General features: G+C 39.9%; 2 protein-coding genes across 4 annotated transcripts in view; both read left to right on the forward strand.

Annotated features, from left to right (window-relative positions):
* The first annotated feature begins 30 nt into the window (after positions 1-30).
* Positions 31-8,525, forward strand: slc35c2 (solute carrier family 35 member C2). Of its 3 annotated transcripts, none has more exons than XM_063464690.1 (10): positions 31-72; positions 1,007-1,212; positions 1,404-1,554; positions 1,741-1,804; positions 1,921-1,993; positions 3,662-3,830; positions 4,357-4,440; positions 6,034-6,209; positions 6,736-6,865; positions 7,224-8,525. In XM_063464690.1, the coding sequence occupies exons 2-10, from the start codon at positions 1,102-1,104 to the stop codon at positions 7,367-7,369; spliced, it is 1,104 nt and encodes a 367-aa protein (XP_063320760.1). In that variant the 5' UTR covers positions 31-72; positions 1,007-1,101; the 3' UTR covers positions 7,370-8,525. The 3 variants fall into 3 exon arrangements, with proteins under 3 accessions (XP_063320760.1, XP_063320759.1, XP_063320758.1); XM_063464689.1 differs by lacking the exon at positions 31-72 and adding an exon at positions 346-449; XM_063464688.1 differs by lacking the exon at positions 31-72 and adding an exon at positions 615-713.
* Positions 8,526-14,443: 5,918 nt separating this feature from the next.
* The window catches only part of LOC134619011 (collagen alpha-1(XX) chain), a 36,640-nt gene continuing 29,839 nt past the window's right edge, over positions 14,444-21,244 (forward strand). Inside the window, exons 1-3 of the mRNA XM_063464687.1 lie at positions 14,444-14,543; positions 16,184-16,288; positions 20,315-20,458. Coding sequence (XP_063320757.1) covers positions 14,444-14,543; positions 16,184-16,288; positions 20,315-20,458 — 349 coding nt within the window. The remainder of the gene's footprint in view (positions 14,544-16,183; positions 16,289-20,314; positions 20,459-21,244) is intronic.

Raw genomic sequence — 21,244 nt, forward strand, 5'->3', positions numbered from 1 at the left:
CCCTTGTGGCCAGCTCTCGCCAGTGTTTAAATTTACTCGCGTTATTCGTCAGTATAGCCAACACAGCTGACGGTGAGTTTCCTTTAAAGCACGATCTGTTTGATTGTATCGGAAGACCAAACTTAATTTCATATCGCCGGGTGTATGCGGGAATCACCGACACGTAGCTCGCTTAGAATGTAAAAAGCTACATTTACGTGTGTTTAAGCTAAGCCAATTTCATTTGGTATTATTTTGGCTAAACCCTAGACCTAGACAAACTATGCACAATGGGCGATGGCAAGTTGGTGGTGTGAGCGGAAACAGGAGCACTGTTCAAGTGGCTGATCGAAGAACAACACCTCACAGCATTCGTGGAAAGAAATGGATCTCGGTGCTTGAACAGAGGGTTCAGATTCCAAGTAAACACTGAGAGCCTCACCGCGGGGGCTTAGCACGTTCTCGTTGCCGTAAGTGACACGTCCCCGTGGATCTTGCTGTGGACTCCTGCCCTGCCAAGTGATGTTCAAAGCTTATCTCAGTCAACCGGATTGAGTATTATAGCTAATTGCTGGCCTTGTAATGTTAACAAGTTAATATAGATGCTAAATGACAGGCTGATGTTAGCTAATGAACTATAAGGCAAGTTAACAAAGAAACCAGTTTGACCTATAAAACGTAGCAGCTACCCAGTGAGCCTTCCTCTCTCAGTCACTGTTGGAGGACTGTTGCTGGTGAGTTCGTCTGCTGGTGCTGTCTGATGTTCCTGTTGGTTAACGGACAGTTTTTAAGATTAGCACAACATTGTTTCCAGCAGAACCAGTTAAGAGGATGCTAGTAGCTGATAACGTTTAATTTGAGCTAAAATGAATGTTGCCGTTATGCTAACATTGTATCAAATAGGTTTTGCTTAAATTCTGTGTGAGCGCCTGTTCCACTAACTAGCATTAATGTGCACAAACGCAGTCCTGCTCTAACCTTGTTTTTCTTCTCTGCGGTGTTCCTGCTCCTTTTCTGCTGTAAAAAGGTCTGGTATGGCTGTTCGGGGAGGATGTGGGTTCAGGTCGGAGATGGCCCCTCTGCAGTAGCTGTGTTGTGGACAGCTGGTCCTGGCAGTCCCGTATGGCGTGCCCAGTCCAGTTCCTGTGCAGGGGGCTGCGCACTGTTGGATTAGTTCTTCTCTACTATGTCTTCTCTATAGGCATCACATTCTATAACAAATGGCTAATGAAGGTGAGTAAAGAAGCTCATACAGCCATGTCAGTTTCCTATAACATGCTTGGTTGTATTAAAGGTGATTAATGAAAATAAGCATCTGAGGACGCTCTGCTTTGCTTGTCTGGGGATCTCCTGGATCCTGAGAAAGAGACTTACACTGACTAGGCCATCCTAGATGACCCCAACTGTTTCTCTCCCTCTCTCAGGGCTTCCATTACCCCCTCTTCATGACTTTAGTTCACCTCACAATAATCTTCTGTCTGTCAGCCCTGACACGACAGGCTGTGCAGTGGTGGACAGGGAAACCTCGCGTTACACTGAGGTGGAAAGAGTACCTCAGAAAAGTAGCACCCACAGGTGAGTTTTATCTTGAGTCTGGAGACTGGTGATTTAGACGGGGGCCAAACCAGTTTTGCCTCGTATAAACTAAAATTCTGCCCAAACTTAAGTTGTAATAAGATCAGTTTAAAAGAGTCAGAAGGAAAAAGTGAATCAAAGAGTAAGAAAAGCAAAAATCCAGAGTTCTGTCCTTCTTACCTGCAGCCATTGCAACAGCGCTGGATATTGGACTTTCCAATTGGAGCTTCCTCTTCATCACCATTAGCCTGTAAGTTTGTGGTTTGGACATTTTTATTAGAAGTTCATATGTGTCAGTATTTTATCTTAACCAGTCATTGTATTGTTCTTTACATATTCTACGACTTTTATTTTGTGTCATTCAAGGTATACCATGACCAAGTCCTCAGCAGTGCTTTTTATCCTGTTTTTCTCTCTGGTCTTTAAACTGGAGGAGCCGGTGAGTGTACCGATCACATGACACTGACAGCAGCGCTGACAGTGCAGTTTTGTCTTCACTTTAATGTCACGCAGACACAACTGGAGAATTAAGCATGCTTCTTATACAGGCAAAAATGATACAAGAGGCAATTCTTTTAGTCTGTTTTCTCAATTGTGGTGCAATGCACAAAGCAGACATCCAGCAACGTTCACAAAGTGCACTGTGGCTGTAGCAGAACATGAGAACTTTCTAATCTGAAAAAAGTGCTGCACACACAGCGGTGATGGTTCGGTTATAAATTTGCCAATTTTTCTTAACGGTGTTATAGCTTAAAGATTTAATTCTGTCCACCTTTTCTATATAGCACCAAATCACAATAGTCAGTCACAGCGCTTTGAGGCGTTTGAGCTCTCACTGTGGTATTGTATCACTTCCTGTTCCTGTTACAGAGCACAGTGGTGTTTTTGTGTAGCTTGATGGGGGTTTCATCACATGAGCAGTAGGGCTGCCACAAACGACTATTTTGATAGTCGACTAGTCACCGATTATTTTTGCGATTAGTCGACTAATCAGGTCATGCATCCATTGGACGTAAAACGTACAGCTTATTGCACCAGCATGCATCTGCTCTTATATAACGATCATTAGCTTACAGCTTTAAGTGTTTAAAGTATGTGCTAACTAAAAATAAAGACGAGATGATAGTTTATTAAATTTTAATGAAATTTGCAGATTGTTTCGGTGAAGTTTAATAAACTCCTTGCTATCTGAAATATAACGGGACACCGGAGTATATTCTCGAGCATCTCACACTTCTGATAACCAGTTGTCTGCTTGACGTTTATTCAGCTATGTAAAAATTATAACTTTAATCTCAGGCAAACCGATTTACTCAGGAACAAATAAAATACTAAAAAAAGCCAAACAATAACATTTTTAAGTTATCTAAGTGACTTATGTATCATGTTTAACCTGAGTAGCGAAAGACGGCGGTGGGTTTGAAAACGATTTGCCGGGAGTCCGGTGTTCTCACGGGCTCTAGTGAGCCTTTCCCCCGGCTAGCTATCGAGCTAGTGGTTAACAGACGTCTCCGAAAACGTCGGAGCGCTTTTGAAAATATGTGGTGTCTTGATAAACTGAGCAGATATTTGAGGTTTATACAGTTACATTCTCGCCTGAAAACATGTTAAACGTTTATTTTGTGACCCAGAAAGAATAATAAGAGTAATATTAAAACTAACTAGCTGCCGCTATTGTTGGAAACTGAGCTGGGCTGCGCTATGAATTCTGGGACAGAGCTACTTCTTCTTCTTCGGGGTTTAACGGCAGCTGGCATCCTTGTACATGCAGTGCTGCCATCTTCTGTTTCAGTCCGTTATTACACTCTTAAATCCTACTACTTATTCCTGCATCTTTTGTGATCTTACAAAGCTTCAAACGACGCGTCGACTATTAAATCAGTCGTCGACGATTTTGATAGTCGACGTAATCGTGACTAGTCGACTAATCGTGGCAGCCCTAATGAGCAGTAATGAGCAATCATTTCCTCTCGTCTACTCTCTCCTCTGGTTTGTGCTTTGTTCTGTTTGTTTATCCGTCATCCTCTGTTTCTTTCTTCTTTTGTTTTCTGTGCAATTTTAACTTGAAACTGCTGCGTGTCATTGTCTTTTCTCCCTTTTAATCCAGAACCCGTTTCTGATCCTGGTGGTCCTGTTGATCTCCTGCGGTCTCTTTATGTTTACCTTTGAGTCGACCCAGTTTAACCTGGAAGGCTTTATTCTGGTGCTCCTAGCATCCTTCATAGGGGGGATTCGATGGACCCTCACTCAGGTCCTCACGCAGAAAGCAGATCTGGGTAAGTGTTCAATCACTGTGGAGTGACAGCTTCCAAAGAGGTTAAAAAGCCTATAACCTGGATCTACACCAATGAATTTTGGGTTGTGGCTTTCATCAGGTATACAGTAAAACATGATATACACGCCATTTCAAAGAGGATTGGTGTGAAATACAAAAAAAAAAGAAAACAACTATCAGAGAGACCCAAAATATCTTGTTATGTGGTTTCAACCTAGCCGTTATCCTTGAATGGTCTACAAAAAGTTAACAAGATCCACCAGTGATGGCTCTAATGCAGGTTTTGACACAACATTAACAGCAGGTGAAGTGGGGTTGTTGCTTCCCACTGTCTTTCCTCTGAGTTTATACAGCAACACCCATCCATAAGTATTTACAAAGTAAACACATTGAAGCCCAACAGCAGTAACTTTAACTATATGCCAGGCTTGTAAAGTACTGATTTAAAACTCTGCTATGATTTGAGGTTTCCCAGCTGGGACACAGTTCCCTGCATTTTTCATCTTTTTCATGTCGCACTGTTTTAGGCCTTCAAAACCCAATAGATGCCATGTACCACCTCCAACCTCTCATGTTCCTTGGGCTCTTTCCTCTCTTCCTGTTTAATGAAGGTGAGTATAGACATAAGTTCATTTTCTTTCATGTTTTGTCGCTGCATTAAATTAAGCTCTGTAGCCCCTAATTATGGCATTTCAGGTCTTTTGAAAACCTTTACAGACCCCACTGTGCAGTGTGATGGTCATAAGAAACTGATTATGTGTCAACACGGTGCCTATTCTGACACCCACACCTCATTTACATGTAAATAGGCAATAGTTCACATGTGTAATAGATTAGCAGTAGTTTCTCAGGGGTTCAGCTCAGCTGCAGAAAGTGGAGGATTATCAAAGCCCTGTAGCAGGTGCTTGATTAATGGGCACCCACAGTGTTTCTTTTCCTTCTGCTACTGGACTCTGTGGCAGGCCCAAGAACCAACGTGTGAAAAGTTGTGAAATTTAGAACACAGACCTGATTGGTTTCAGGTTTGTGACTTGAGCTCAACACAACGGCCAGTGTGTTGAAATTGCAAATATGCTGTAGCACCCTACAAGCTCTTCTCATTTCTCTGCTTTGAGCTCCCTTGTAACGTCTCTCTTCTGTACTCCCACCTGTACATAAGTTGCAGTGCAGAGTCTTGAAGTCCGTCTCAATTCCTAAAACGTATGACATAATAAACAAAGGCAGAGATCCGTGCGTCACATTGTGCCACACTGTGAATGTAATTAAAAGCAAAAAACTGGGCCAGTAATGTAGCCACAGTTCTTTTCACCGACACTGCTTTAAAGGCTGCAAGAATCTCGCATTTTGTTAAACTCCTGTTGCCTCGTCTTCTCTCTCCTCGCGGCTCATCCTGGCCTGGCAGATCAGAGATGGCATGGGAGCGAGACGATGGGGCACAAGAACAAACAAGTGTGTGGGACAAGTATGCATTTGTGGACGTTGGAGTGGAAGGGGATTGTTTGAGGTGTGGTCCAGCTGCCTTCACTTCAGATAAATGATATCCCAAATTATTTATAAAATGGAATTTACGAGAAGTGTTCTCACTGTTCTTAAGAAACATTACATTTAATTATTTTGAATGGTGAAAAAATCACATCACTGATGCAGTGTAATGTAAATGCACTGCATTACAGAGGTGTATTTCAGCCAGCTGGTATCATTCAGCTGGCTTATCAGAGTCAACTGAATGATATGATTTTTGGCAGTTCTGAGCATGAGGTGGTAGCCATGTGAATAATCTGCCCTGACTGTGGTAATAGAGCTGTGTTTAAAGAGTGGGACTGATTTCAGCTCGATACGAAGGGCAGCCTTACTGAGGGGACTCACATGAGCACATCAGTCCAGATGTAGCTCAGTGACAGAGGGCCTCTGCTTTTGTGCCACAGTCAAGCACGTAACATTGCACACCAGAGATGTAATCTACAAATAAAACACTGCTGATTGAAGCAGAAGTGGCAGGGTGGTTCACCACATGCCTCTCATTAGAAGAACAAAAAGGAACTCCTTTATAAAATCTCTACAAGATATGGGACTTTCAAAAGACATGAGTGGGCAAGCCCTATAAGCAGTCCGTGGAAAACTATTGTAACTGCGTAATTGCCGATCTACCTGGAGTGCTGCCACTCCTAAAAAATCTGTCCTGATTCTTTCCTCTGTGCCTGCAGGGCTGAGCCTCAGCACCTCAGAGAAGTTATTCCGGGTGACGGAGCTCTCGCCTCTCCTGTATTCCCTCTTCACGTTAAGCATCGGCGGCTCACTGGCCTTTGGTTTGGGCTTCTCTGAGTTCCTGCTGGTCTCCCGAACCTCCAGCCTCACCTTATCCATATCAGGGATCTTTAAGGTAATTACTTACTTTCTGTGTTGTCAACATCTTTTTTCACCTCCAGCTGGTGGATGGCTGCCACTAGAAGTGCCTTGAGGTGACTGTCGTTGTGAATTGGTGCTATATCAATAGAATTGAATTAGATTGGTGAAGCCAAAGAAAGTCTGTCCGCAATACCAGAGCCATAGCTGAGTTTAATATGGGAGGTTGCGGTTCTTTTGGTGCTTACTGTGAGCTACTAAAGCAGTTATGTGTAATCTTTGTGGACGTTCTGACAGACCAGAGGGTTCACTAGGGCTTTGGATGTAAGCATATAAAAACATCTTTATTATGAAAATCAACTTTATTGACTAAGTATGTCTACACATACATTGTTTTGTTTTGTTTTTTGTTCTCAGTGTACTTACTTAGTGAAATTGTAAATATGTTCTAAAAATGTTATGTAATAAATAAGGATTGTTACTGCATATACATGTGGACTTGGGTTTTTTCAGAGCTGTCTAATGAATTCTTCTCTGTTGTTCCTTGTGTTGATTTCCTGCAGGAAGTATGCACTCTGCTTTTAGCTGCTTTTCTGATGGGAGACAAAATGAGTATGCTTAACTGGCTGGGATTCGCTGTGTGTCTGTGTGGTATTTCATTACACGTGGGACTCAAGACATATTATTCTAAAAGTAAGTTTTATTTATGTTTTCACCATATTTACTGCTCTTCATCCTAAAAATATAAAAATACTCAAAGCAGTTTTTTAATGGCATATAATATATTTTTATTTTCTACACAAAAACCATTGGTAAGCTCCTTTTTAGTAAAATCCAGAAATTTTGAATATGTAAATTTTTTTTTGTTTTAAGTTACATTTCTGGGTGAGAATGTCTGTTCTCCGATTTCTAGTTTACATATCACATTTTCTACATGTAATGTCACAGTTTTCTTCAGAATCCTTAAAAAGGAAAGAAAATTTACAAGGAGGAAGGAGACTTTGCCGAGTGGTGACCATGCTGATGGTGTAAATTTTCTATCTTCCATCAGATAAGGGTCCTTCTTTAAGGCAGCTCAAGAGTAAGAGCCCAGAACTCGAGCTGCCGTTACTGCAGCGAAATGGGGATGAAAGTAAGGACTCGGCTACTGATGAATGTGATGATGATGAAGAAGAAGAAGAGATCACTCTACACTGACAGGACTTGGACACAGTCTCCATGCTGCACATTCCTTCCCTACTCTTTTGTTAGATGGTTTGAACAGTGATGTCAGAGAAGTGTTTCCAGGTGTGGGACTCTTTTTTTTTTTTTTTTTTTTTTCCCACCACGAGTCACAGTCTGGCTCAGGGCCTCCTTATGGACTCTATATTTACATGGTACTTTAAACGTGGCACAGCTGATAACATTTTACCTTCAAAATGTAGCAGATGCATGCGTGCATTAACAAAGAATGTGTGGAGAGCAAAGGAGTAAACTCCAGCTTTAACAGGATACTTTGGCACCTCGGCTCTGGTGGATCAGTTCTCTGTCAGCTCTGCAGTATTCACATATCGTTTCATATATTTGACAAATTGTTATTGATAACTTATTTCATGGACAAATGCTGATGAGGCAGAGTGCAAACTTTTATATTATAAGTTATTGATGGTAAAAATGGATTACCGTGCTTCCTTTGATTCCTATTTCTTTGGTTGGCTTTGTAATTAGATTTAGATAATATACAATAGATGACAGACGGATCATGAAAGACAGCAGAGCTTCAGTGAATTAAATCCTGAGGTTTTTTAGTTTAGTCAGTTAACTGCCATCAAAATTTCATTTTTGAAATTCCTTGTTTTGTGGTTTTTGGGGCTTGGGGTTTTTTTCCCCCAATTAACAATCCCAAGCTCAGAGATAATCAGATTCATTTTGCATTGCCTGAATCAGCTGTTTAATGCATGACGGTCTCTGTATGTCTCTGTATGTCAGAGATTTCAATAATCATAAAGTACTAAACATTACAAAGACACAAGTCAGCTTTTACAGAGCTCAGATTGATGTCAGGACTTTTGCCTAAAATTCTAACTTTGCTAATGGAGTTAAAATATTCATTGATTGCATATTTTAATTTGTAGAGTTGAAGAGTGTTTATTGAATTGGACAATAATTGTCTACAGCCTTTTTGAGTCATAATTTGAGATGTCATGAATAGTGAAACTGACCTTTAATGTGCCTTATAAGCAGATGGAAGGAACAATTTTAATAACTGATGATGACTTTGTTAGAGTTTAAAGCCATTTCTAAATGTTTATTGTTTTTTTTTTTTGTCATGATTTTCTTTAAATGCAGTGTTGTTTGAGTGTTATTTCAGAAAATAAACTACAAAATTGGTTTTCGTTACTTTTGATATTCCAGAGGTTTCTGTTAACGATCATGGAGATGTTTGCTCGATCCCAGATTTACGCTGTTGTAGGATTAATCCAAACCAGAGGCATAAAGACGTGCTGTGTGTGGTCACAGAAAAACTGAGTCATTCATTAGATGATGTGACCTGTGCACCACCTTAATCTCAACTTCATGGAGCCCGACCCCAGACTATGCAGGGTTACAGAGAGGAGACATGGAAACACCCTAAATCCAAGGAGATGGGACAAAATTAGTGAATTGGTGCTATTTCAGAGGCAGTTAGTGCACAATCACAAACTTTATGTCAGTACTTACTATGGACCTAATTGTACACTCACAAGTTATGAGTCAATGTTCATTGCAGTGCATCTGAATCTACACTTCACTGGTTCTGGAGTGTTGGTCGAATCTAAAAGTTAAAAAAAAACTGAAATCTAATATTTTTTCCTCTGTACAGCAAATGTATCATTGTGTGTGTGTCTGTGTCTGTGTGTCGGGGGGGGGACCAGATTCCACTTGTGCTGCTCAAAGCCAAAGCCATAAGAATACATTTGAAAACTCCAGCAGCGATGTCTCTTCCCAGAAATCATAAACCACTTTCTGTTTCTTTCTGCTGTCTACCTCTGCTAAGCCAAACAAGCGTGCAGCTATCATTTATCACAGGTCATTTATATACAGGTCGTTTATATACACTTTATATTGCATGTCAGCTGAGGTCACAAGTGTTGCCATTACATTCAAGTTCAAGATGTTTATTGTTGATTCTTATTGAAAATCTATTTTTATAATTATTGAAATGATACTGTGTTACTATAGATTTCTAAATCTAAATTGTGTCCGTTGCACTGCGCTGTACTGAAACGACACAAGTAAACTCTTTGACTTCCAACCTGGGAGCTGGATACCGGACTAGACTCAAGAATAAAGTCGTGTTCCAACACATCTGTTGGAAATTATTAATGCACTAATTATTCATGCACTAAGGGATGGGAATATAAGAGTGTACTCGCCGTTGATTAAGCGCACTGTGTGTTTAACTGTAGAGCACATGGTATTATATAGCAGAACTGTATGCGGCTCAAGCGGGGTAATATTTCACTGTACGTTACATAGGATAGCTCAAACGTATGGTTGTAAAAGTGTCTCCCGCTGTGTGGAGGATTTTATAGCATTCTTCTGAGTGCCACGCCCATGCCGGAGCAGCAGGAGGGCCTTGCTTCTCAGATTTCACCCTGAAACGTTCAGATACGACCTGTTGAGAGGAAGCAGGCTTCAGAGTGGAGCAGAAACCTGCGCATGTTGACATCCCGCCTCTGGAATGCAGTGCGGAATAAACTGGACTCACCGAACCGCCAGGTAAGAGCTCACCTGGCCGCTCTGACAGCGACCGTGTTAGAAAACGGCCAAGTGCGTTTGTGACGGTGTTCTTTTTATTCATTCCGAGGTGTTAGATGAAGGACCTACTGTAGCCTGTACTTGCGATGCAGTGCATTGTTTCAAGCTGCTGTGAAAAAAAACAAAAAAACACCTGGACCTGCGAGACACCTACCACACAAAAAGCAAACTTGTGCTACTTTTGTGGTGCTTGACACCAGTTAACGTGTTGCACTGTGCGAGTTATGTGTACATTAAAAACAAGTGTCAGTATTTAATTATCAGTCATTTAAACATGAAATACACCTTTATTTTAGATATATCTACGCAGTTATTGGCGTGCTATATTGCGTCAAAACAGCTTCCTCCAGCAGCTAATTTCTTAACAACTTTAAAGAATTCACTTATTTAACATTTTTGTAAAACGTGTGTACATTAAAATAGTAGTCAGTATTTAATTCGATGTAAGTTAAATATATATTAAGCGTTTATTGTAATTATATTCAACAAGCTACAGTTTTATATCCGGTGGTTATTAGCGTGTTCCATAATTTAAATTGCTGACTTGTTTCCAGGTGTATTTACCTCATAGCTCTTACCAGCTGTCATAAAACCTTCTACCTAAGAGGAACCATGACACTGAAATTTGATATCCAGGGTCAAGTGTTGCCACCTGGGTACCTAACAGTTAGCCGGAGTTCAAGCTATTTCGTGATGGTGTCATTTTTTCCTGGTGAGGTCACTCCAAGGGCAATAAAGGCATCCAAAATTGAGTGACTGTATACCCTGTATAAATCCAGTCTTTTAGATTGGATGTTTCCTTTTATGTCTTTAACACCAGTGCAATGATTTCTTATCTTATTATTAAGTAAAAACAATTCGTAGAATAAGCGTGTGACTTTGGATTCATTCAAGAAAAATTAGTTCAAAGCAAAACTAAAGCACTTCCACAGGAACTGCATAACATTACTACTCCTTTGCTCTCTGTCTGACAGGCACATCGATAAGTGCACAATGTGCCACTCAAGCACTGACTTTGCAACATTCAGGCAAGCAGGCACATGTAAAACATGAGAAAACTATACAAAAACCCCAATGTAGTTCCATCACATACTTCACACGATGACATTGGGTATGCATGTTGGAAATGTCTTTTAACCCTCATCGTACTGTCAGGGGCCCGTGCAAACCCCAGAGGTAAATTTTTTTTGTCATATATCAAATGTATTTTCTTTCTTTGTCAGTCAATTAGTTCTTAGTAAAGTGGCATGGACATAGTCATGTCACACATTAAAAGGAGAGCTCATACCGCTGCATGACAATCCCCAGTCTGAGTGGCAACTAAATTAACTTTAGTTATCTCTAGTCATTTCTGCTTCCTGCACAAGTAATTTGTTTCTTTGCACCGCCTGCAGAAAGTCAGGCCGATCAGACAGGACTGCCCTTTATCACTGATTCTTTTCATAATATTTATGCACAGATTTTCTAGGCACAGCCAAGGTAAGGGGGGCGTGGAGGGTTCAGTGGTCTCAGGATATCATCTCGGTTTTCTACGGCTTGGTGCACTGCTACTGGTACACTGGTCTTTATAGTTCAATCTACGTCCCAACCATCACCTGTGGCCGCGAGCTCTGGATAGTGACGGAAAAATGAAATAAAAGCAGAAATGGGTTCCCTCTGAATCATGTCTAGGCTCTCCCTCAGAGGCAGGACTTAGAGTGCAGCCGCTATGCCTCCACATCCAAAGAAGGCAGTTGACGTGAGTTCAGGGATCCTCACCACCTCTTAGGTGAGGACTTTTCTAGAAGGCAGACCCAGGGCATACCCAGGACATGGTAGAGATTGTTTCTCTGGGTTGGCTGGTTGTGTGTTTATCTGAAGCCTGATTGGTTTCATCATATAAATACAACAGAAATAATGTTTATTTAAAATGATTGAAAACTAAGTGATTCCACACTCAAAAGATGATAAATAAGCTTTTAAGTAACATGAATTACATTTTGGATAAAAGATGCAAGTTGTTTTAAAGAAAAGTACAGATTTTTGTTTTATATAAAATATGCAAATTCATTTTTAATTAATTTGAATTAATAATTCTTTTAGATGACAATAACTATATAACTAATCCATGCATGTTAAATATGTTGGTAGGATGAGGGTTAAACTCTCTTCTAATGGTTGCCTGTTGTGCTTGAGACAGGCAAGAAAGTTCAGACAGGAATCCATTAAAATAAGTCTAAAATGCTAACAATGAGTGTTCAGCGCTGTGAAGAAGTATTTGCCACCAGCTTTCCATCCCATACATCAGATGTAAAACTAACATAACATTTCATAAAAGGTACATCACACCAGCAGTCAAACATGGTGGTGGTAGTTTGATGATCTGGGGTTTAAAGTATGAAAAATGCAACAACAAAAAAAAGGGATCAGGGGGTGGGCAAATACTTTTTCACAGTACTGTATGTCAAATTATTGTTAATATAAATTATTACAGTGAAATCAGTATCTTTGGGTCTATGTATGTGTGTTGATATTTCTCCTTATCTCTACTTGTGTTTCCATGTCACACTTAGCCGTGGATAACTTACTTCTGTCATACCCGGCCACGAGTTGGAAGGTCTGTGAACTCCAGCTGTATTAACTGTGTCTTTGTTCAGCCTGTGTTTGTTGAACAGTGTTCTTATTCACAAAGAACAAATGACATTCCTTTTGTCCTTGTTTTCTAAAGATCATCTTCCTACAGTTTTACAGGGTTTTTCAAAATTACAAATTCTAGTTAGATTTTTGGGGAACAAAAAAAGCAGACGCTGAAATTCCTAAACTCTTTGCAGTTTGATCCTGAGCAATATTCTTAAACCTCCCCTTTACATATAAAAGACTCCTTGAGAGGGCTTTTTAGAGCAAATCATGCATGTGACATGCTGCTGGTTGCCTAGCTGGTTGTAAATGTTCTCTCAGTTTTAGGTTGTTTTGTTTTCTGTTGCCACCCCACCACATTTTTTAAATGTGTTGCTGGCACCAAATTGAAATGAGGACAGATTTTTTAAAAATCAAAAAAACTGAAAAGTATCAATTTAACATTTTTAATCAAAACTAATTTGGCTATTTTTGATTAAAGGCTTTAAACATTTTAAATTCTTTGTGATTTACATGGTGTCTGAACTTTTCTTTTTTTAATGGAAGTGGGATTTAAAAAAATGAGTTTGGTCTTTTAGCTTTGAGCAAGAAATTATTGTTCTTAGAAGATTCCAAGACTCCAAATAATGTTCCTTCTTTGGAGTGTAAAAAACACAACATTTGATATATATGAAATAAGTTCAGTCCTGGGATCTAGAATTAGTTGAAGGTGTTTAATGGATGTTGTGTAAAGTGTTAATGGGTCTCAGACAGAAGCATGGTAGGTTTACGGCCTCTTCAAGCGCTGCACGTTTGTTAATATTATAGCCTGGTGTATCATTAGCTGTGTTGAGGTCTGTAATTGGACAAAATCAGGCACATCTGTAGTCTGAGTCAGACATAAAAATTCCCATGGGAAAACTACCTGGTTTTTAATAGCTTTTTTTCCCATTATGTTGATATGAAAGGTATTCCAAAGTAGAAATATATATTTTAAATGAGCAATACAAATGTAGAATAAGATTTATGATTGATTAATTTGTTTGATTTATAAATTCTAATCTGATCCACAAATCTTATATTGTGAAATAGAAAATTTAAAAAAAAAATCTGAAAAGCTGAAATAATTGAACTCAAAAACACACTATCATGAAAAATTCATTGGGTGTTTTTTTTTTTACATGTTCAGAAGGTCGAGCAGGTCATCTAATAAACAGGAGTTTGGTGGTTTGGTCCCTGGCTGTTCCAGACTGCATACAGACTATCCTTGGGCAAGATACTGAACAAGCTGCTGTCTGATGTGTTTATCGGTGTATGAATGTGTGTGACTGTGGGAATGAAGGAAGTTGCATAAAGTGCTTTGAGTGCTCAAAGAGCATAGAAGAGCTCTATATAAGAACAGTCCATTTATCATTGATTATCTAGTGCTGTGTGAATTCTTCCTCTTAGCTGTTCTTAGCTGAAGCAGAAACCGCACTGTGTGTGGTCTTCTGCTGCTGTAGAACATCTGCTTCAAGGTTCGACATGTACATTTAGAGATGCTCTTTTGCATGCCCTGGTTGTAAAAATCGACTTTATGAGTTACTTTTGCCTTTTTTACCCAAAGAACTGCTGCTCACTGGTTATTTTCTCTTTTCAAACCATTCTCTGTAAACTCAACAACTGTGCCATGTTTAAAGTCACTTAAATCACATTTCTTTATCATTCTGATGGCTGGTTTGCTGCCAGCTTATTGGGCAGGTTAGATATTTCCGTCAAAAGTCAGTCGAACATGTGTACCTAATGACATGCATGTGTGTGTTTGTGTGTGTTTGTGTGTGTGTATGTAAAAATAAGAGCATACATAAATGAAATAATACTGACAGCGTTATTTTTTTATATTTCTAGGCTCCACTCATGTCTCCTCACCTCCTTGCTACATCATTGTCATCTTCCTGGCTAATGCCATTTTTCCTGCTCAGTGTCCTGCTGCTGTCTTCTGCTGTCCATGGCCAAGGTATACACATATATCTAATAATCATTTGACTCTTACCAAGCAAGCTAATAGTGAAGTCGCGATAATGTCTTTATGATCTGCTGTGTAGCTTTTACATATAAATGTCTTGTACCCACAAAGTTTGGCATAATGTATCTACTTTGTGTTCTGTAGCATTTACCCACATTTATACATACAGTTATTCCAACGTTCTATGCATTTGATGTCAGTGCTTTTGAGGCTTTCTGTGTGTCGCTGTCATTGTGTATCCACACAGTGACAAGAAAAATCAGGTTGGCACGGATGGCAGAACCTTTTTTAATTGGTACGGTCAGCATACAAATTATCGGGTCAATGATTTTATTTGAATTCAAGCATCAAAACGTATTTGCTATGAAGAGAATGATAGCTAGGTCTTTTTCTCTGGAAAAGCAGTCACTCCCAAAACCAAATGAACTGAACTAATGTAACCATATTAGTCATAATCATCCAAAGACTGTGTTTCTTTTATTATGCTGAAAATATGTATTTAGTTTGATAATAAACAATTCAATTCAATTCAATTCAATTTATTTATACAGCGCCAAATCACAACAAAAGTCGCCTCAAGGCGCTTTATATTGTACAGTAGATCGCACAATAATAAATACAGAGAAAAACAACTCACCATTCAGTTTATTGGCTGTCAAAATGAACATATAAGGACAAACCAATTACTTTGAGGTATTTTTGAGACTTTGCTAGTTTCCATATTTACCTCATGGTTACTTAATACTACATCCCATAAAAGAAACAATCTGGAAGTCTCAAGGAAATTATTATATTTTGAGTGTTGAACTGGAAATGGTGGGCAAATCCAGCTGTTCTTAGCCCACAAATCTTAGAGCACAATACAGATACTGTATTTGGCTGCATAACTGCCTGTCTGTCTGGAAAAGTTGTTGTTCTTAGTGGATCTGTTAGACCGTGACCCTGTCTCTCTAAATTCCCGTCAGTCCCTATGTGATTCCCTGCCAGGCACACATGTAGATGAAGACCCCCCAGTGGCCCCTGGGCCCAGTACACAGTCGCAGACAGAGGCCTTTACATAGACACATGGATGCTTGCTAGTCAGGAAAGGATCTGTTGAGTGCTGAGGGTCATGTGTTCACACAAGTTATAAAGTTCTGTAATTCATGCTGTTCATGTCTTTGCTTCCGTTTTGCATCCCCTCTCCTCCTTCCCCATCTTCCTTTCCATCTATAACCCCACTGCGTAGTAAATACAAAACCCTGTCACAGTGTAACTTTGTGACGTTCCTCTGACATGACCTTTGAACCTGCAGTCTCCAACTGGCGTCCTGTTCCTGTTTCTATGCTAGATGGGAGGACAGGGCATGCTTTGATGGATGCATGATTGAAACATGAAAGACACTGGTTGTTGGGGAAACCCCTGCTGGAAATTATGTAGATGAAGTCAGAACAAGAGATGAATTTGATGTGTTGAGAAGGAAGTGAGAGAACGGGAAGAATGAAGAAAGTTTCACTGCTTGTGTCTTTGATCTTTGAAAAGTCTGCAAATGTCATGTCAACTTTTTCCCTTGACCCAAGTCTTTAACCAGAAATATGCGCTAAACATTTTAAAGCCAGATATTTTTTATTCTTCTCTTTGTCTCTTTCAAGGTCGTCTTAAGCTGACGGTCCTGTCTGAAGACAGACTGCAGATGAAGTGGAAGGAGGCTGATGGGCCTGTTCAGGGTTACAAGGTCAGAGTGAGACCGATTTCAGGTGAGAGTTCTCCAGCTGTGAAGAAAGTACTCTGACAGCAGAGTTAGGAGCTCCTCCAATTTGATATACCTACAAAGTCTATCTAAAAGCCTTGGAATGAAATTGAAAGTATGAATCAGGTCTTAGGCTGAAATCACATGTTGTCATCAGAATGGGAAAAATAAGAAAAACAACAACCTTGGTAGCGTTCACAGGTGGTACCCACTGGTCATCAAGGTTTGGGAGGATTAAGAATATCACTTGATAGCATTTTCTAAAAGAAGAGAACAAACACCAAAATAGCATTTTTAAGACCAATACCAATATTTGGTGATTTAACAATATATTATGAGATTATTTTTTTTTCAGCAACACAAAACGTAAACAGATTTCCCTAACTCATGTAAGTACTCACTAAGATAACAGTACAGTTACAAATACGGTTCTTTTACTCATACAACTCGTGGATTGTTCATTTACGTTTTGGTTGTGTTGGCAACGCATTGCCAACAGGAAGTTGCAGAGTATCCTCTGGTAGACAAACGATACAACATCAAAACTTGTAACATGGCTGAAGGGTGTTTCTTCTGTCCTTTCTTTGATTTTTATTTATCAGCCACTGTAAATGCTGATTCATCATATTGGCCGATATGTTGGTTGGGCTCTACTGTCAACGAACAGGCGCCGCCACTTGATTGATTTAGTAAGAGATTTTGTCCTGTATTATTGTGCAGAGGTATTTTAGTATAGTGATGCACATCTGGTGTGTGAAGTTTTTGCTTCTCTGATAAATGTTCCAACACCGTTTCGCACATCAAGTAAGGTTGTGTTTGGGAAGCAACAGGAACACACTCAATCCTGAAAATGCTACGTAACATTTTCCTATGGTTTCCAGCAGTACACTCGCTCCCAAGTGTCTCAAATGTATAATAATTATAAGTTTTTAATGACATAATAAACATCATGAAGTTTATTCATAAGCTTTTATTATACCACACATCCCGTCTAGTTTGAAACTGCTTAAAAATGGGTTTGTAAAGTATTCTTTTGCCATCCAGACTGCCAGCTCTCTTGCTTTGCAGGTCATAATTTGGATAAAAATACAGCCCATTCTCCTCCCCTCTATCTCCACATCTGTGATTTTTCCTAAGCATTGTTTTCTCTTTGTCGGCATTTTAGCTCCCGTTCCACACAGCACAGCTAAGTCTAGGCAGGTCTAAGAGAGAGACAGAGATGAACTTAAAAGAAGAAGTTAGTGCAGCACTTTTGTAGTGTGTTTAAAGTTGTAGGATGGCAGGAAGAGAATGAAAAGGTGGTGCTGACAGGATTAAAGAGGTAAGGCTGTCCAATTCTGGCAAAGTCATTACAAAGAACTGCCCAGACTTTCAACAGGCAGTGTATCTGGAATTTGAAGCATCAGATGAAAATGCACTGTAGAAAGTGTGTAAAAGTTATTTTTTAGATCAGATGAAGAAAAAGTAGGAACTGTTGGTTGTTCAAAAGACCCTTGTTAAGATTTAGTCCTGGTCTTTTTTGGTTTTTGTTCAGAAAAATATGGCAGTGGTATGAAGTTTTGTTCACTGATTTATTGCTTACTTAATAACTTCAGTAATAAAAATATACTGCCTAGTTTTGCATGATCCAGTAAAATATATTATATAAAATATAATATACAGGGTGGGCCATTTATACGGATACACCGTAATAAAATGGGAATGGTTGGTGATATTAAAGTCCTGTTTGTGGCACATTAGTATATGTGAGGGGGAAAACTCCTCAAGATGGGTGGTGGCCATGGTGGCCATTTAGAAGTCAGCCATCTTGGATACAACTTTTGTTTTTTCAATAGGAAGAGGGCCATGTGACACATCAAACTTATTGGTAAAGTCACAAGAAAAACAATGGTGTGCTTGGTTTCAACGTAACTTTATTCTTTCATGAGTTATTTACAAGTTTCTCTTTGTTCACAGCCATTGACATGTGGAAGAGGTTAACACGTGAGGAGCGAATCGAAATTGTGTTGATATCTGGTGAACGCAGTAACCGGGTCATTGCAGCAGATTTCAATGCAAGACACCCTGCGAGACCACCCATCTCCCATGCTACAGTTAGCAAACTGCTTGCTAAGTTTCGTGAAACTGGTTCAGTGTTGGATTTGCCAAAATGTGGATGCAAGAAAACTGTCACTAATGAAGAAACATCAGTGGCTGTCCTAGCTTCATTCAGCAAGAGCCCACAGCGTAGCACTCAACTATGCTTTCATGAGTTATTTACAAGTTTCTGACCACTTATAAAATGTGTTCAATGTGCTGCCCATTGTGTTGGATTGTCAATGCAACCCTCTTCTCCCACTCTTCACACACTGATAGCAACACCGCAGGAGAAATGCCAGCACAGGCATCCAGTATCCGTAGTTTCAGGTGCTGCACATCTCGTATCTTCACACCATAGACAATTGCCTTCAGATGACCCCAAAGATAAAAGTCTAAGGGGGTCAGATCGGGAGACCTTGGGGGCCATTCAACTGGCCCACGACGACCAATCCACTTTCCAGGAAACTGTTCATCTAGGAATGCTCGGACCTGGCACCCATAATGTGGTGGTGCACCATCTTGCTGGAAAAACTCAGGGAACGTGCCAGCTTCAGTGCATAAAGAGGGAAACACATCATCATGTAGCAATTTCAAATATCCACTGGCCTTGAGGTTTCCATTGATGAAGAATGGACCCACTATCGTTGTACCCCATATACCACACCAAACCATCACTTTTGTTGGTCCAACAGTCTTGGAGGGATCCATCCAATGTGGGTTAGTGTCAGACCAATAGCGGTGGTTTTGTTTGTTAACTTCACCATTCACATAAAAGTTTGCCTCATCACTGAACAAAATCTTCTGCGTGAACTGAGGGTCCTGTTCCAATTTTTGTTTTGCCCATTCTGCAAATTCTGTGCACCGATCTGGATCATCCTCGTTGAGATGCTGCAGTAGCTGGAGTTTGTAAGGGTGCCATTTGTGAGTAGCTAATATCGAAGGGATGTTCGACTAATGCCACTCTCCAGTGGCATGCGGCGAGTGCTACGCTGTGGGTTCTTGCTGAATGAAACTAGGACAGCCACTGATGTTTCTTCATTAGTGACAGTTTTCTTGCATCCACATTTTGGCAAATCCAACACTGAACCAGTTTCACGAAACTTAGCAAGCAGTTTGCTAACTGTAGCATGGGAGATGGGTGGTCTCGCAGGGTGTCTTGCATTGAAATCTGCTGCAATGACCCGGTTACTGCGTTCACCAGATATCAACACAATTTCGATTCGCTCCTCACGTGTTAACCTCTTCCACATGTCAATGGCTGTGAACAAAGAGAAACTTGTAAATAACTCATGAAAGAATAAAGTTACGTTGAAACCAAGCACACCATTGTTTTTCTTGTGACATTACCAATAAGTTTGATGTGTCACATGGCCCTCTTCCTATTGAAAAAACAAAAGTTGTATCCAAGATGGCCGACTTCTAAATGGCCACCATGGTCACCACCCATCTTGAGGAGTTTTCCCCCTCACATATACTAATGTGCCACAAACAGGACTTTAATATCACCAACCATTCCCATTTTATTACGGTGTATCCATATAAATGGCCCACCCTGTAGAAGTAAAAATGTTGACCTCGTATGTCAGAATTATACATAAGAAGTCAAAGTTTTGACTTACGAAGGCAAACAAAGGAGTAATGTCAAAATTGCAGAGCTGGTAAGTTTTTGAGCTCACATGTTTCTAAAATTTGAAATCAGTAATTTGTATATGAACTTTGTATATGAACTTTCTAAGTTTCTAAGTACATCACAATTTTAATTCATTAATGACTATTTATCTCCAGAAACATGCTTCACAAATAGTTGCCGGTTTCTATTATGTTTCCTGTTGAATTCAAGCGTAACTCAAGTTATGCAAACTCTGTCTTTAATGTCACACAGTGATGTGTTTTTTATATAATTCGCTTTACTTATATAGAAAGATTAGTCACCCCAAATGCTTGTTTTTTCCAGAGGTGCCACAGCCAGAGCTCATGTTGACTACCACCCGGGGCCGGGCAACAGTGGCAGGTCTGGACTCCAGTCAGGAATATTACCTCCAGGTCCTTGTGCTCAATGGGACGACAGAGAAACTTCTTGCAAAGAGACGATTCACAAGTAAGAAAGACAACAGGGTTGATCGGAGAAATGGAGACGATTTAAAATCGTCTGTCTGTTGTGAGACTATATATTTAGCATCATCTGTGGATTTCTGTAAGTTTCCTACTTACAGTGTAAGTAAGAAGCTTTTTGTATGTTGAGCAGAGATAATAGTAGGAGATAATAAATATATTTGAGTTGTTGAGAGTAATCAAGAGGTTCATGTAGATTGTATACATGTATATATGTTTAAATGAGTGACAACTGTCATCTTATATAATATTCTGAAGATCATTTTTTTCACACATGCAAGCCCATAACCTCACACTCACAGTGGCTGAGTACTAATATTACCAGTTGGATTACATGCTTGGATCGAGTGTTTCGCCAGGATTGTAAATCCGCCTTCTGACACAAACTTACTGGTAACATTACAGTCGATGATGGCTTTCTGGGCCAAAGAGCCTCACACAGTCACCCACACTGTGTGACTGTGTTTAAGGAGGAGCAGCTTGCAGGGAGGAGAGCAGATTTAATTTAATTTAATTCCTAATGACAGAAATAGCAGGATTCATTTTAATGAAGGGTCACTTGTGTTTGGAGGCTTAGACTCAGGCATTGTAGCCCATTGGGTTGTTTTCCTCCCCAGTTTGTGAGTCCCTTTCACTGTTGCCATATTGTAAAGTTGTAAATGATTCTCTCGTGTGATTGTATTATATTTTCATGTAGCCTCTGGCTGCTTGCAAAGGATGGAAGAAGTATTAGATTACTGTGTCGAGGTAAGCGTGTCCAGGCAGGCCAGAA

This window comes from Pelmatolapia mariae, linkage group LG20, assembly GCF_036321145.2.
Source record: "Pelmatolapia mariae isolate MD_Pm_ZW linkage group LG20, Pm_UMD_F_2, whole genome shotgun sequence".
Classification (NCBI taxonomy): Eukaryota; Metazoa; Chordata; class Actinopteri; order Cichliformes; family Cichlidae; genus Pelmatolapia; species Pelmatolapia mariae.

Excerpts from the sequence above, each read along its gene's own strand:
- slc35c2 (XM_063464690.1), top strand. The coding sequence starts at position 1,102 with ATGGCGTGCCCAGTCCAGTTCCTGTGCAGGGGGCTGCGCACTGTTGGA. Across the intron at positions 1,213-1,403 it reads ATAACAAATGGCTAATGAAG|GGCTTCCATTACCCCCTCTT; the intron begins GTGAGTAAAGAA and ends TCCCTCTCTCAG. Across the intron at positions 1,805-1,920 it reads CTCTTCATCACCATTAGCCT|GTATACCATGACCAAGTCCT; the intron begins GTAAGTTTGTGG and ends GTGTCATTCAAG.